The 17,181-nt window shown below is 41.0% G+C and overlaps 1 protein-coding gene across 10 annotated transcripts in view; it reads right to left on the reverse strand.

The window, feature by feature from the left end:
- The window catches only part of ARL15 (ARF like GTPase 15), a 236,248-nt gene extending 223,157 nt beyond the window's left edge, over positions 1 to 13,091 (reverse strand). For 2 of the 10 annotated variants that reach the window (XM_038170198.2, XM_072030835.1), the window contains exons 1-4: positions 12,743 to 13,091; positions 3,589 to 3,604; positions 1,686 to 1,798; positions 997 to 1,053 (exon numbers count right to left, since the gene is read on the reverse strand). In XM_038170198.2, the coding sequence (XP_038026126.1) occupies positions 997 to 1,050 (54 nt within the window). In that variant the 5' untranslated portion in view covers positions 1,051 to 1,053; positions 1,686 to 1,798; positions 3,589 to 3,604; positions 12,743 to 13,091. Of the gene's footprint in view, positions 1 to 996; positions 1,054 to 1,685; positions 1,799 to 3,588; positions 3,605 to 12,742 lie in introns of those variants that run through there. The other 8 variants (XM_072030837.1, XM_072030838.1, XM_038170200.2 and 5 more) reach the window with 7 other exon arrangements.
- Positions 13,092 to 17,181: the final 4,090 nt, after the last annotated feature.

Consider the following 17,181-nt stretch of genomic DNA (forward strand, 5'->3'; position numbering starts at 1 on the left):
AATACCACAGGAAAGCATGCTTTTAACTGCAAGTGGCAGTTTCCTTCATGAGGATTTTGTACATATTACCCAAATCTGTTACGTTCTACCATTTAGAAGAGAGCCTTTTAGATTATGAAAACAGAACACAGGCAAATGTCAGGGGTGGGGGGTGCACAGTCATGCAGACGTGAAGCTGTAACTGGAGCTGAATTCTAGGAATAAAAAATCTTAAGCTTCGCAATTTGGTCCCCAGGTGAGGGTCACTGGTGCTATATAGGCCTCATTACAGCTGTTCACAAGGCACATAGCCTTTGACTGTACAGCCTAATAAAATGGAAAGCAGTGCATGCCAGGTTTCCTGCTGAAAAGCGTTAACAGTGGGAGCAGCAATCCCACTCCGAAAGCTCCAGGATTTGAAACATGCTTACTTAATGAATTTCTATCTGATCTCATCATTAATACAAGCAGCAATTAGGAGGAAGGTAAAATTTTAAAGAATTCTTAGCATCTTTGGGACATTCATGTTTGAAATAAACCTCATGTTTCTTTCAAGTTTATTTCAATTAAGGTTCAGGAGACTTAACAGTAATTGGAAACTATCAAGGCACTCGAGGCAAAGTTTACAACAAGTACATTTACCTAATATGTTTTAGTACAACACATTACTCAAGCATAATGGATACTTAAAAGCAAATGTATACAAACCCTTCAGCCATTATATTATGCGTGAATTCTCAGTAACTCACACATAAGAATTCCAAATTTTCTTACCTTAAGAGGTTGCCTGGATTTTTCATTACTTTTTAATTAAAGTGAATAACACTTTCTGTCCTGGCATTATTAAAGCTGGATAGGATAAACCATGCTGTATTCTGCTTATGTAAACTAATATGACAAATCCCTTTTGCTAACTGCATTGCTTAATCCTGATGCCAAAATACTTTGTAACTTCTTTTCAGTAAAAAGGCATTAACACTAACAGAAGTTATTGATTTAGTTAGAACATTGCCTTACCGTGTAAATGCCAATTCTACAAACAGCAAATGAGAGCTGGATACATTCAGACATAGTCTAAAGAAATTAAAATAAAGACATTACTAAGAATTCAATTTATTAAAAATTAATCTTTTTTCTCCCATCTCTCCCCTGAAAGAAATATCTGATGGTATACTACTTGATGTTTCTCCTCTAAGACTGTACTAAACAGAGTGAGAAAAATGCCATAAAAAATCAGATTATTCAAATACTTATTACCTTTCACAAAGCAGCAGCTGCCAACACTATTGCATTTACTAACTCAGTATTTCATTATAGGCTTCAAATTACCCAGTGCTCCCCAAATGCCCAAACACAGCATTAACATTTTCATGCAAGCTTCCAGTCCCATTTATTTTTATCTATTGTGGCTTAAAAAGATCCTACAGGAGATGTTTTAGCAAGGTAATGCATTTTATAGATTTTTAGTGGTATGTAAGAGCTTCCACGTTTAAGTATTATAGTTCTCTCCCTGTATCATCATTCAAACCCTCTTCTTTCATATGCTAAAGTAGTGTATATACCTTTAAGTTTCTACATTTCTAAAGTAGAAATTCACCTTTAATTTTCTGACATTTTCATGTTTAAAATAGAACTCTGTACTTTTTTGAAAAAAACGTTTTATGTAATCTGTCACAGCTGTCAATAATCACATTAAAAGTTTTTACCCTCCACTTGCTCAACTTCCAGCCTGTTGCGATGCCACAATTCTATGTCATCTGCAGTCACCCAGAGATGCTGATGGGCTATGAATTTCTGATAAAACAGATGAAAACACCTTCTGTAAAAAGCATAACAAAGACAGAAAATATATGCATCTTCTTCCCTTACCAAAGCACAAATCTATTGTTGGTTTGCCATTTTGATAGATGGCCGAGCACAATAAGCCAGGCTTACAACAATCTGTTTAAAACAGTAATTGAGGAATTCCTTTATGTAAGGTATGAAATCTTTTCTCGCTGCAGGCAAAAATTAAAGCAACCGCACAGAACATTTTTACTCGATGTTTCCGGATTTCACACACCATCCACATATATTTTAAAATGTAGAATGTGAAGCGCTGAATGTTACAAACTTCAAACATTTTCAGTGAAAAAAAAATTTCAGCCTCTGCTTTCAATTCACCCTGAAAACTATAACTGAATAAGCAATTTAATCAGATTTCTATATAAACATCTCATGAATTGTGAGTAAAAAATACATAGCATCATTTTTCTTTTGCTATAACTGTTAAATTTAAAGTTTAAACAAGTAATATTTCATTTAACTGTCTGAAAGTCGAAACATGCAGCACAAAAACCCAAAAGCAAACATCAACAGCATGGGTATTCTATATTTCAAGCTACAATATTATTGCTGACAAGAGATGCTGCTTCTAAATGTTATTTAAATTGCCAGGATGCTTTTTTGTTGTCACTGTTTTCAGCTTTCAGAACCAACAAAGTTCTATTACTCACACTCTGAGTTTCCCATAGGAAAAAAAAAGTCACAGAAAAATAGTAGAACTGATTTTGAGAAATCCCATGCTACACACTGTGGGGGTGGGGGGAATGAACTGTACCCACGTCGCTCCTGACAGAATCTGCCTACGTTGCTGCGAAGGTTCCAGTGATGATTTCCCCAAGCAATCTAGTCCAGTGCTTCATTATCCTCACTGCTAGAAAGTTTCTTAATGTTTAACCTGAGTCTGCTGCAATTTGAACTGCTACCTAAACACAGGATGATGCATACATTGATTTTTCTTTCCAGTATCATGACAAACTCTATGTTGACAGCAGACCCATTGTTACACACAAAGTAAAAGTGTGCTTCTGTTTGCCAAGGAAGTAAACATGCTGCAGCAGCATAACATTGCAGCTTGTCAGTGCATATAGATTGCTCTCTTCTAAAGAAGTGCCGTGTTACAAATTGGTTTTACTTTTTTATTTTTGTTCAATACTTCCAGACTTTACATTGATAGGAGAATTAAGGTTCAGCTCAAATCCCACAAAGTGCCCATGGACCCTAGCTTCAGCAGAAGAGAGAAAGCTATATCCCAGTTACCTTACCAGTCTATCGCTGGGCTTGCTATTGTGGATGTTTTGAAATCAACTAACTATTAGAGGCCATGAATTCTAAAATCTCCTCTTCCTACTGTCATGTACAGTACCAGGGAAGCTTTCCCCTATTAAATATTAATCAAATCCCTTCCCCAAGCCTCCTAGATAAAACTTCTGATCTCCAATGTATAGCGTTAAAAAAAATAAATCATTAATTCCAATGCTATTTTTAGACTTTTAGATTCATCCCTCCCCCCTCCCAGAAAATTAACATTCCCCTCCAAATATTATTTCCATTTAATCACCAGATAACTCAAATGAATTAATTTGAATAATCAGATATCTAGTGATACTAAACTACAGACTATCACTCAGATCACAGAATTGCAATATATATGTTAATCTACTGCTACAATGGGGAATTTATTCTTGATACTTATAATCTTTCATTACTTTGGTTTTGCAACTCATTTTGCACCATACAATTGAGCAACAAAACAATTGTTGGACAATTTGCATTTTGTTTACTTACAGTTTATTGTTGCTTTCTGAAAGGATTTTACATGGTAAGCATGAAAGTAAAAGAAAAAAATAATTTTAAAATATAACTACAAATATTACAAAGAAAGATATCTTATTTGATACAACTCTGAAAGGACTTACTCTTAACAGAAATCATTTAAGATGTCTAAAGCAAGAACAGGAGTCTTCAGGTTGTGTATGTCAAATAAAATAAACACACTTCTGTCAGCTTGCACCCTTCTGTTTAGTAAAAGGGTCATCTCATAAACATTAAATTATTTCTCCAGCTGGCAACTCAACTTATAGCTAAGAGAACAAACATATATCTTCCCAAAGCTTTGCTAGTTCAATCATGTGTTCTAAAAACGTCACTCTTCAAAATGACTTAGAAAGACATCTGCCTTGCAACTATACAACCTTTCATTTACCACAAGCATGTGTTCTGCCCATTTTTTTCCAAACACTCAACTACCAGTATAAGTAATAGTACAAAATAATTTCTGCATTTGTTGTTTAAAACCAAAAGACTTATAGAAGTCTAATACATGCACACATTGGTCTGTAACTGAATGAATTCATTGATTTCATATGTACATCTTCACCAAACACAAAATGAAGCTTCTACTTCTATGAACAGGACAGCACATTTTGAAGAGTCTAATTAGAGCATGTTTTACAGGTGATCACCTGAAGCTGAAATAATTGGGTTGAAAGCATTCATAACACTTGTTTCGGCAGCATTGGTGGGCCAAGGGGAGACCTTAACCAGCTTCTTGGAAAGGAAGCAAAAGTCTCAACATCTAACAACTGCGGGAGCTGTCATCCTCATTCTGCCAACAAACAGAAATACTTGTCTTGACATCAGCTTGCTTTGCCATCATCCTTAATAAATTACAGCACTAAGTGTAGTTCCAAGGTCACAAAACCAGAAAGCAATGTGACGTTGTTGTATTGCTTTGTTTGTTTGTTTTCTAGTGATATATCGCTTTATTAAAATGAAGATTGTGATGTCTACTTGCTCATTTACAAATGAATGATCTAACACAGTAATCACGTTTATTTACTGGACCTTCCAGGTAAAAGGCTCTTCCCCCTCCACTCCTCTCTGTATCTTTTTCAGTTAATAAGATATATGAAAGTCAACAACAAAATTGTAAACAACACCCAGAATTTAAGGTACCTCTCTGAAGGCAGCCTGAAACTAATTCTCAGAGCTCACGTGTCTTAAAGAATGTGTAGACACCAAAAAGCACACACAACTACACTAGAGTACAGGTGGCAGGAACTTTGACCAGAACTGCTGTTTGCTAAGCTTGTGCACTGAACTCCAAGCAGTAACCTGAAAGCTTCTCTTTCTGCACAAGATGATACAGCCCTTCAGCACATTCCATTAATAACATTTCCAAATTAAACTCCCTATTTTTTAATACCGTTCACAGGGAAAAAATGACACACCAAATATTTTCACTTTCTCCTTTAATGCTGCATAATTAGATTTTTGGAATACCAACCTTTTTGCATACAATCATTAGATAAATCTGAATTTAGGGACTAGAAGAAACCTGATGTTGATGGAAAGCCAGTGATATGTGAACAGGAAATAGGATTGGTTCCAAGAACTCTCTTGTCATCATAAAAAGTAATCAAATGGATGCACTAGAGAACAATGCTCCCCCCTCTTTTAGGCAATATTCTCACTAGAACAGTTTTCCATGACTGTTTCCAGGACTGCAATGGTTCAGACAGTGAAAGATGCAGATTAGCCAACACACAATTAATAGCTGCAAGAACAGCACAAACATTTCTCAAGAATCCTGGACCTTTTTTCCAGTCTTGCTGAAACCTGAAATTATGTAAGTTTCTAGGCAAGAATAAAGCACTGAGGGAAGAGATCACTCATTAGCGTTCATCATCACTCTGTACAAGCTGTCAGGCAGTTTCAGGTTCACTCAGCAATGTGGGCCTTTATATATAAAGTCATAAATTGGCTCGGATACAAATGTTGGAAGTCCAACAGCCTCTGCTCATATGTCAAAGCAGCACCTCCAAGCAGAAGGAATCCTTTAGCTACATGTCCCTGGAGCAGATTAAGTATCTTCATAAATCCCATTCAATAAAAAGTCTCACCTCCTGTGCACAACTTTGCTTACACTGGGGAACATTCCTGGACACAATCCAGAACATTTCCATTTTCTGAGAGCAATTTCCTATTCTGGAACTAGATCTAGCTCTCCCCTCAGAGAGGGGACATGGAGATGTTCAGCATGTAGTGTAAGCACGCAGGGAACCATCTTTCATTGATACATCCTTCTTAGGATGCAGCAAACACACCTTCAGGATCTCCACAAGCCTACCTGAACCTCAGGCTTAATACTCCCCAATGGATCCATCTTCCAAGAAACTGTACAGATTTATTTTTTTCTCTTTATCGCTACTGCAAAGCAAGGTCCAGAATTCAACTATACTCATGGGAAAAAGCAATTCCTGGATTATAGTTGTCATCAAGTTCTTGTACTGGGAGAAATGATTTATTGCCTATTGACTCTCTTTATGTTTTCAGAGACATCTATAGCATTGCTTCCCCACACCATCCAGCTGTCTCTTCTTCAGACTGAAGGCCAGTAAGTACTTAATCCCTCTTTGTGTGGTAGCAATTGTTTTCTTTTCAGTACCCTGTCATCCTTCTCCATATCCTCTTTGGTTTTACAATATTCTTTGAGATGATGCAACCAGAAATGTAGCAGTTAAGACAACAGCAAACTTTGCATTTAAGCAGTGTCAAAATGGTATTTTCTTTCTTTTTCTTTCTTAATTCTGTAGCTAATTTGTTGACAGCTGTCAGAGTTTGAAATGACATTTTAAAGAAAGAGCCTCTTTCCTTGTCCTGAGCACTGGTGGTATTTCAGAGCTTACCCATTCATCTGTATTGTCAGCTTTATTCCCTCTACTATAAATATATATAACTTCGCATTTATCTACACCAAATTTCACATGCTAATTTATTGCCAATAGCAAAAGGAGTAGTATGTTTTTTTTTTCCTTTCCCAGATACAATACACGCTCTTAATATTTGCCTCTGCATCAACCCATTCAAAGCACATGCAGGTCATACAACTTAACATGAACATGAAATTCCCTTATAACCCCTGCATCCTCCTCTCCCTCTTCCTCACTGCCAGGACAGCATTATTAGTTTTCATTTATGAAACTTATTATTGGCAGTGTACAGAACGATTACTTCATTTAATCGCTTCAAAGTTTTGTATCTCTGTTAGGTGCAAAACCATAAAATGCAAGACTAGGCAATAGTTACTGTAAAAGTTAATAACAATGTAGAAAACAGATGCTTCTTCCATCAGAAAGCTCCAAGTCATAACCAGGAGGGAAAAAAAAAAATTAAAAATTAAAATTAAAACAAGATCTGCAAACTCACTTCTCATACATGAAAAATTCCTACTAGCTCTTGGATGCCACCTTGCTTCCTCTGACTCTTCCATGCCAAAAGCAAACTTGTTCCTGTGAATAAGTTTTTCTTCTACTACTCCACCAAAACATACACCATAAATACAAAACATGGCACAAAGATTCACGTTCTTCCTGTTGTTTGTCCTTGTAAGCAACAAAGCCACAGGGCAGGACTGTGTCTGAACATAAGAGGACTTGTCAGCTGGGTTTCCTGCCTTGTGCCTCTTCCTCAGCTAGCAGGAAGCTACTTACATCCCAATGTTGGCAACTAATAGTCACCTTACCAGGCTGCCAGACAGCCAAAAGAAAAGTTCTGTGCTCTGAAGAACTCTCGTATGAGATGAGCCAGTCATTCAATTGCAAATACTCTATTTATGTCCCCAGGAACTTTTGGACAGTAAGACAAGCTTGCCCTTCAGAAAGCTTTGGTACACAAAAAGTGGAGAAAAAATAAATAAAAAAAGAAAACAAAAGCAAACAAACAAAAAAAACATACTCCAAAATACTATAAGGTAAATCACAAGATTCAGTACTGCATACATTTTTTTTTCCTCATAGCTTTATAGTTGAATGGGCCCACATTCACACTTTTAAGTTTGAAACATGAAGTGTTTCCTTTGTTGATGGAAAGATGATATCCTCACATAATCACAAAACTTCAGAACTCAGGCCTTAAGAGAAGAAACATCACAGGCTGTCAGTATGAAAAAATATGAGCTGAAGATACTGACAACAAGCCAAAAGTGGTAATCAGCGTGAGATATTAGGAAGAATATTCTGTCCTTACTAAAATGCAGATTTTTCTCACTTATTAAAAGCTTGCGTTTCTAACCTTTTGTGAAATTCGTCACCATTCTGCCTCAAAGTAGGAGCTCTGACTGAAGAATTTAGGAGCAGCGTTCTGCAGAGCAATATGGGGCCTGGCCCATATTGAACCTTGGGAAAAATTCACAAGGACAGGATAGGGCTATTTGTACTAAATGGACCAGCACATTCTCAGAAACTGAGACACACTTTTTGATGTAATAGCACCTACAGCTCTAACACAATCCTCATAACGGAAAAGGCAAAATTTTAAACATTCTGATTAACTTGTTTTTTCATCATGTGTTATCTAAGGAGAATTAAATTTCTGAGCTGCAATACCTCCGTTAATTCACAGCATCTTGCAGTCAAAATTATAAACGCATTAAAGCATTCTTTTGGGCTCCCAAGGTAGCTGTGTCAAGTTTCAGTTTTTGTAACAGCCAACTTTGAATCAAAAGTTTACCTGAGGAATACAATAATGCTTCCTCCGGTAGGAGGAGCCAAGACAAAATTTTGCTTTTATCATCTTCTACAAAGAAATCCTGCACCTCTTCTGCTCACTCATCTGTCTTCAGCCAGGTGATTCAACGGACTTAAGTCACCAACATTTTTGTTGCCCTTTCTATATAGCTGACAACATCTTTCATTCAGCAGAAATTGCTTGTCATACAGGCTACGTACAGCCTACCAAGGAGGAAGATTTGATTTTCCAGAGCGCCTCTTCCAGGTCATCAGCCAAATCAGGTCCTTGAACTTCCAAACTTACTTAAATCAGAAGCATGCTGATTCAGAGAAGGTTGTCTACCAGAATTAATTCCATTTGCCACTCCCAGTTGATTTAGATTTGAATGCTATGCTTCACAGAGCTGAAACACCAATGGGAACCTAGCCAAAACAACTGCTTTGAGTGAGGGTCTCCAAATTTGTTTGGGGTTTCTTTCGATATTGCTATGCTGATGCAGAAAAGCAGCAGCAATCTCACTTCCAGATTAAGTGACCCTGGCTATGTATATAATAGCAAGTAGTGCAGCAGAGCAAGAGCTTGTACTGAAGACAAATATTCATCCTGAGGACTTCAGGTATTTTACTTCAGACTAGTTCTGACCTGGTCCTGTGGACTGAAAACACATCAGTTGAGTGCATCTTCCAATCTGGTTTCATCTGAAAAAAATCAGGTACCTGTGATCACTCTGCAATGCAAACCTATATACACCAAGTTGGGATGACTAAGGTTCACTTCAAAAGTTCAAACATGATCCAAACACTAACACAGCTGCACACACCCTGTATGCTAGTAGAACTTCTATATGGTAGTTGGCTTCTTTTCTGCATTAAGTGATTTCTTAATCTTGAAAAAACGGTCAGACCACTCACAGTCATGCCCAATCAGCCTTACAAACTTAAGGAGGGATAATATTTTAAGATACAAGCCGTGGGACTCTACAGATGGTAAAAATTTAAAGGATGATATACCTGATAGAGGAGTAAAAAGACAGACCATGAATCTTTAAAACTACATGATAAAAGACATAATTCATATCACAAGAGGGAAGTTCAGCGTATGTTAAGAGGGCAAGGCCATGCTGACTTTTGCTACTCATGCTGCAGGTGACATGTGAAACACCTGTACGTACCTCGGAGGAAAGGCCCAGAGCACACAGCATGGACCTTTCCCCATCTTGCCTTACTCAAATATCAGCAGCCATGGGCTGACAGCCGATGAACACTCTGACCTTCAAACAGATGCTTCCATTAAGGCATTTGTAGTAAATAAAAAAATGTTTCTCAAGGCCTGGCAGTACTAAACAATGTAACAGCAATGGTCAGACCTGATATGAAGTTGCCCAGAACTATTAAGTGGTCAGCATGCATCCTGTATTCCCACTTTCCCAAATCAAATCTGTCTACCTGCTAGCATTTTTAAAAACACCAGTTCTGTATATGCTGCTTTCCCCAGTCATTAAAAATAAATAAATAAAAAATCTGAAGTTACTTCAAGGCCTATTCATCTAAAATTTAGTTCTATTTATGCAAAACCATCTGTACACTCATACAGAATTAAAATTGATCACTGTAGCCAGCAAACGTACAAAGAACCAAAAAAGCCCTTTTGGTTCTTTGTTAAAGAAAACAGCCCCAATCAAAGCAACAGGACTGCACTGCTAAAAGTAATGCGTGTACCTTTTTCAATACTTATGCTTAACTTTACGGATGAAGAAGCCACTGAACCTGAAGCGGTTGCTCACGCAAGAAGTGTTCTCTTTGGTCTCAGGTTGGAAAAGATTCTTCATGATCTGCCCAAGGAACTCTCATATGTGTGAATGAGATACTACGTAGTATAGGACTCAATTTCAGTTTTCATATTAAAAACGCTAAGGCTAGTTCTTTTGTTGTTGTTTCAGTCACATTCAAATTCCAGTATCATGCTCTGAAGTAGCTTCTAAAGGCTGTACACAGATCAGGCTGATACATGCACTTGTTTAGTGCAAGATCATTATCTAGTGCAGAGGATGCCACTGAAGAAGCGTATTGTGAAAGTCTACTCAGCAGCTTAAAATTTGCATTCCAAGTCTCACTTATGAAAACTGAAGCACTGCCATTGTTTCCCCACAGGTTCTCCAAGCAAATATTGTAAGGTTGGTCACAAGCCATACTTTTCACAAGATGCATCATGCCATAATTTCTTAAATTAAGCACAGTCTACTGAACGTAGGCCAGCCAACACAAGTCTCTGTATGCACTATAATCCTTCCAGACACAACGCAGCAAGAATGAAGAAGAAGATGGTTGCAGTCACACTAGAGGACTATGTAGCCCCAGAAACCATATTACTCTATAACTATGCAGCTATATTAGCACAGTCTGTTTTAAAGGAGTTCACTGCAATACAAGCACAATAAACTGTGTGTATAAAAGGTGCCCTTAGCTGAGTGAAGATGGATTTTCTTTACAAGGTTGAACCTTGCTCAGCTATACTGGTTAAAATAAAAACACACAGAAAAAAAAACAAACCACTTCTAACACTGTAATTATACCAATACAAAAATAAAACAGGCAACAGCTCTATTAGCTATTAAGATAGAGACTAGTCCCACTGTTCTGTTACAACACAAAACCAGACCAGAGCACCACAGAAGATACCTGCCTAATACTAACTTTATCTGTTCGGTATTTCTCAGGTCCAGCTCCTTAAAGGAGATCAAAGTCTCTGTCAAAGTCAGCTTCATCAAGGTGTATCAGGAAAAGATGCTTCTTGTGAAAGCCTGGGAAGACACCACTGAGGGCAGACCCTGCGTCAAGAAAGTACTGCTCCTGAGTTCATGCTGCAACAAACCCGACCTCAGCTATTGGAGCCTCCTTCCACCAAACTTCATTTCACCCCACCGCCAACCAAAACTTTGTGCACTGCTCCATCAGGGGCTGCTGCAGTCAGAAACAGCTATATCCTTGGCTCTGCTGGGTGCTTCACACTAAAGGCCGAGGAGAAAAACCTCTGTGACTCCAGGCTTCCACACTGTTGTTCAGCAGCAGGAATCAGTAAGAGACCTTCTGCTTAAGCGCTGAAGGTGAAAGACACCAACATAAACACAATGCTTGAGAGTGTAAAACTTGTAAAACTTTCTGAACATACGCAGCTCTGGTTTTTATGAACGTAACAAGGAGATGGCGCTTCTACACCTGCAGATTAATATCTTACTGCAACTGCAGGTCTTGCATAAATAAAGCACAGGCCTGTCGGTACGCTGGGGCAGTCTGCAGCAACAGCTTGGTCCTCCAGGCTGACAGCATGCTGCAGAAAAGTGCTTGCCTAACTCTCCTCCACCAATTCTTCCTGCCCAAGCAGAGTTCCCAAGGTGCCTGAGCCCCCTGCACAGCACCAAAAAGCCCCTCCAATTAGCAGAGAATGAGGACCATTCTCCTGCATGCAACAGAGATGAGGGCTGGAGGGGGCTCTGCACAAATGCATGAGAAAATATTTGACCTGCCAAGCAGGGTGTGTTTTCCTCCCAAGCGATGCACAGACTCAAAAAATTCAGGCCTTCTAGATTTTTGCTCCTTTGGCTCAAAGGGTTGATGCCAGCCGCAACAAGTATCCCAAAGACCCAAAGGAGCCCTTCTGCTGCATAAGAAGTGGTGCTAACCCTAGTGACAAGGGGCAGCCAGCGATAGATGAAGGAAGGCATCTTGAGTCGTCCCAGAGGTTCAGTGGATCAGCATCCTGTCTAAGCTATTATTCCCTGACCCTTGCTTTCACCAGCTGCAAAAAATAGCCTGGGTGATCTGTAGCAACTTCTACAGCACAGGAAGGTTTCACACGGGATGGTGCCATGCCCAATGAGATACGCTGGGCCTGGAGAAAGCCTGTCCTCACAGACACTCCTGACACCACCGGAACCACAGGGAAGCGAGAACCGTGCGCTCACTCCGGTTATCGCTATGCTGAAGGCTTTTTTGTCATTTTAGCGGCAGCCTGCAAAACAGGAAGAAAGAAGCCAACAAAAAAAGAAAAGTAAAAGGATGAGCTGGACAGGCAGCGAGGCAGGCACGCTGCAGGGGTACCTGACCCCGCTGAGCACACAGCAGCCCGCTCACCGCCACCGGGGCTCATCACCTACTGCTCCCCGGGCCTGCAGCGCCCACCGAGGGGGCCGCCAACGGCTGTCCAGCCGGACCCCAACGGTCGCAACGGCTGCAACGGCCGCCAGCAGGTGCGGCGGGTGCCGCCCCGTCCCGTGCCGTGCCGTGCCGTGCCGATAGCATCGCGGTGCCGGCCGTCATTACGGAGCGATAAATCCCCGGCGGGCAGCCTGCCCCGCGCCGCGGCCGTTCAGGGTCAGGGCGCGGGCCGCCCTCATTACCCGCCCGAGCGAGCGCGGCCGCACGCCACCTACCAGGTAATCCATGTACCGCGCCGCGCCGCGCTCCGCGGGGCCGCCCCGTGCCTGCCGCTCGCTGCGTGCGTGAGTGTGTGAGTGTGTGTGAGGAGAGCGGCGGGAGACGGACAGAGACAGAGAGCGGCGGCTCCGCTTCCTGCCGCCGGTAACGGGGAGGGAGGGAAGGGACGGAGGGGAGCGGAGCGCGGCTGGCGGCGCCGCAAGGTGCAGCGGGGCGGGGGCTGCGCGGGCGCTGTCACCGCCGCCGCCGCTGCTCGCGCCCCACCGGCCCTGCCCGGCCCGGCCCAGCCCGGCCCTGCCTGCGCGCGGGCGGCGCGGGAGGGGCGGGGAAGGGGAAAGGAGGAGGGGGGGGGGGGGGGAGCGGCGCAGCCAGTCCCGGCCCCGCAGCGGCCAGAGGCCACGCCCCGCTCCCCCCCCCCCGCCTGGCGTCACCGTCAGCTGATCGCACACGTGGGGAGCGCGGGGGGAGGGGGGGCTTAAAGGGGAAGGGTGGCGCTGCCCTGCTGGGGGCAGGACAAACACGCGGTGTGTTACAATTTGTACATGTACACGCGTTTTATTATTATTATTTATTGTTATTTATTATTATCCAGAGCGCTCTCCGGGACGAGGACCCCGAGTCACTGAGCGGTGCCGCCACACGCTGTGTGCGCTTGCTGGGTTGGAGGCGCCAACCCCAAGGCAGGGCACGGGGACGGACCCTGCACCGAAACCCCGCTCCTCCTGCAGGGGCACAGCTGAAACGAAAAGCCCAGAGCGGCCGGAGGAGTGGTGAGGTTCGGCAGGTTGGAAGCTGGCAGGCAGAAAGCACAAAAGCTCTGATAATAATAACAATAACAGGTTTCACGGTGTAAACTCGAACCGTGAACGCCCGTGGTCACGGATTAGCCATTACCGAAATTATTTCCTAGAAAGATCCAGAAGGGTACGGGCACGGAGGAAGGGCTGGGCGCAGGATGGATTTTACACGAGGAGAATTCGAGCAGTGGGAGCCAAGAACAGCCACAGCCCCGTCTGCGGCTCTGATCTCAGTGGGTAGCTTGCAGCCTGCTGTTGAGCAAACTCGCCCAACTGTTACCAGGGACAGGGAGAAACTGCTCTGGGTAAATAAAACTTGAAGCAATTTGCAGCTCTTTATCTGAAATGTTGGCAAATGTCAACATGCGGAGATACTACAAACAAAGATGAATGGCTGCAACGGCAGAAGCAAGACCTCTCTATCAAAAATCTTCCTTTTTCTCTGTGCTCTAATGCTTTGCTATGTTCTGGCAGTAGGGTCACTCTGTCTGTTAAGGCTGGATGTTTTTCCTACAAAAGAATGCATAGTTATGAAAGCAAGCAAGCAGATCTTGGAAATGCTTTTCCACTTGGTCTTCTCCCATTTCTTGTTTCCTGAAATATTTCGAGGTCCTTCAAGTAATCTTACTAGCAAAATAGCAACAAGGAGTCTAACATGAAAGGCTAATGGTGAAAAAAGGTCAAAAGGAGAAAACAGGTCCTGACTACAGTTAAACTGATGCAAATGCGTCCTAATTTCAATGAAGGCTGAAGAATTTTAGCCCGTGGGATATAAAGTAATTGCAATATTACAAATGATTTTATATAGATTATTATTTATTCTTCCTTGTACCACAAAAATGTTACAGTTAGTAAAGCAATGCAAGAAGATTTGCATGAAAATTTTTGAATAGATTACTCAATAGATTATATTGCTAAGCAGACGGGAAATTGCCTTTCTAAGTCACTGCCACCCATTTTGTTAGTGTTGTGGACTCATTCTTCATTTCATGACTCTTCAAGGGAAGGTCCTGAAACAGTCCAACAGCAAGGAAGAACAATAGCTAAGAGTCCCAGTCTTAAACTAACACCCATCCTTTGAATTATTAACAGAGTTTGAGGACCAAATAAGCATAGACAGGGAATCTCCCTTTGGTAGCAGGTGTTCTGTCTTTAAGAACTGTGGAAATCTGGATCCCTAGATTTACTCCTTTGTTCAGTTTCTTCTCGCACACAATCGACAAATCAAATAATTCTTCTGCACTTTTTTATTTTTTTTTTATTTGTACTTTTATTTTTTTAATGAGATGAAGAAAATAGCATATTGCAATAGCAAGGTCTTCTGACGTTAAAAAACAAAAAACATGGTTGCTAGCAGTTCAGGCCTGATACTGCTTGGGCCACTGTGTAATACCTTCAAGAGATGGATTAGAAGTTGTACTTTCACATCCCTGTTGAAAAACAATGAGGAGCCAAACACTAAGAATTCTAGTCCCATTCCACCTGACTTTCTGGGATGAGCTAAGCATTTGGACTTTTGCAACAACTGTGCGGTCCATGTTATGAGGATTATGATTCTGATTAAGGTTTGCAATACATTTTTCTAGTACAAGTAGTGTTTACAAAGCATTCAAATATTTCTCTGTCTTTATGTTGAGATTGTTTTTGCCTTTTGTAATGAATAAATAAACAGAAGCAAGGCAATGACACTATGGTCTTTACTGTAGTATTTACATTCAAACACGTTCTCATCAGTGGCCTTTTCCCTTGGCTTTGACCACAGGATGAGAATTCTGTTAGGCCAGGACTACACTTGTGTTCCAGATTTACCCCTGAGAAGAAAATACCTAGAGAGAAAATATTCCGTGTCTCAAACTATAATGTGGGCTGTTTTGGGATCCAGTTGTTCAAGCTTTTCATCTCTCCATTTGGTGTTGGAAACATCATATTTGCCAGAACTTCTCAAACGATAGTCTTGGGAAGGTGTGAAGAAATGCCATTACAATGGTAAAAGACAATACATCTTATGATGTACATAATACCTCTGTGTATAATATAATAATATATAATAACAGTGACCATCCTGTAGGTCTGCCTGTCTGAAAGAGAGCAGTGCAGTCCTTCAACTTAGACTGTCCAATGACTTGGAATAGAGGTCTGACTGTTTCTAGCATCAGCCCTTCACTGCAAAAGAGCAAGATTCAATAACAGCACGTATGAATTGGTGGGAAGAAATACGGAGTGTCAAAACAATTGAAAGAATAGCCAATCCAGAAACAAAAGTAATTGTACTTTGTTTATGACCTTGTATGTCATAGTTATATAAGGTGGGTTAACTTACTGAATATAGTCCAACTTTATATGTTCCTTAACAGTCACATCTTCCAGATTAATCCGTGTGAATACAAACCCATACAACTAAATTTTCCTTGTAGTCAAATTATAGCATATATTGAGATATGGTCAGCAAAGCGTTGCAGGCAATGGGAATGACCATTTCATCTCTCCTTGGAAATAATGAACATCAGATACAAAGCTAAGTGGTTGAAATCTTTTTGGAATCTTAAATGAAAATCAAATAAGTAAGAAATTATTTTGGTATAGATGCATCTTTATGGAAGACAAGAAGATAGAACAGTGTTTTAGCCTATTCTAGGTAACATATGCTAGAAGAGAAATGTTTATTTACTAACACACGCCTTAGAGTTTGAACTCCAGTAACAAGTTCACACAGAAGTAATTCTTTCATTATTTTATTCATGTTAGCTAATTTAAGCTATGCAGACAAGTGAACACAAGTTATAATTAAACCTGCATTTTGCCATGTAGCATATCCTTAGGAGCTCTTTTTTTTTTTTTTTTTTTTTTTCCCTTTAAAGCACATCCTAAAGTCCCACCAATTAAAGTTTTTAAACACTTTACTACATATTTCTGGTGAATTAAAGTATGCAATTAGTGATAAGGCACACAGAATCACAGAATCACAGAATTTCTAGGTTGGAAGAGACCTCAAGATCATCAAGTCCAATCTCTAACCTAACACTAACAGTCCCCACTAAACCATATCCCTAAGCTCTACATCTAAACGTCTTTTGAAGACTTCCAGGGATGGTGACTCCACCACCTCCCTGGGCAGCCCGTTCCAGTGCCTAACAACCTTTTCAGTAAAGAAATTCTTCCTAACATCTAACCTAAAACTCCCCTGGCGTAACTTTAGCCCATTCCCCCTCGTCCTGTCACCAGGCACGTGGGAGAACAGGCCAACCCCCACCTCACTACAGCCTCCTTTAAGGTATCTGTAGAGAGCGATAAGGTCGCCCCTGAGCCTCCTCTTCTCCAGGCTGAACAAGCCCAGCTCCTTCAGCCGCTCCTCGTAGGACTTGTTCTCCAGGCCCCTCACCAGCTTCGTCGCCACACATACCAACATACAACTGAAATAGGATTAAAAAGCAGAATCTGGAAGCAAATCTGAGATATAGATATCAGGCCCTCAAGAAATAAAACATCTTGAACACTATCAGTCCAGAAGAAGAATTTTGTGTTGGTCAGATGTATTTATGAAAATGATTGTAGTTTAGCCGCTTTTTGAAGACAAGGAATATGAAAAAGGTTGTATCAACTGCAGATCATTTGAAAGGACACCCATTTATTTTAAAAGC

The sequence above is a fragment of the Anas platyrhynchos genome, chromosome Z, assembly GCF_047663525.1.
Source record: "Anas platyrhynchos isolate ZD024472 breed Pekin duck chromosome Z, IASCAAS_PekinDuck_T2T, whole genome shotgun sequence".
NCBI lineage: Eukaryota > Metazoa > Chordata > Aves > Anseriformes > Anatidae > Anas > Anas platyrhynchos.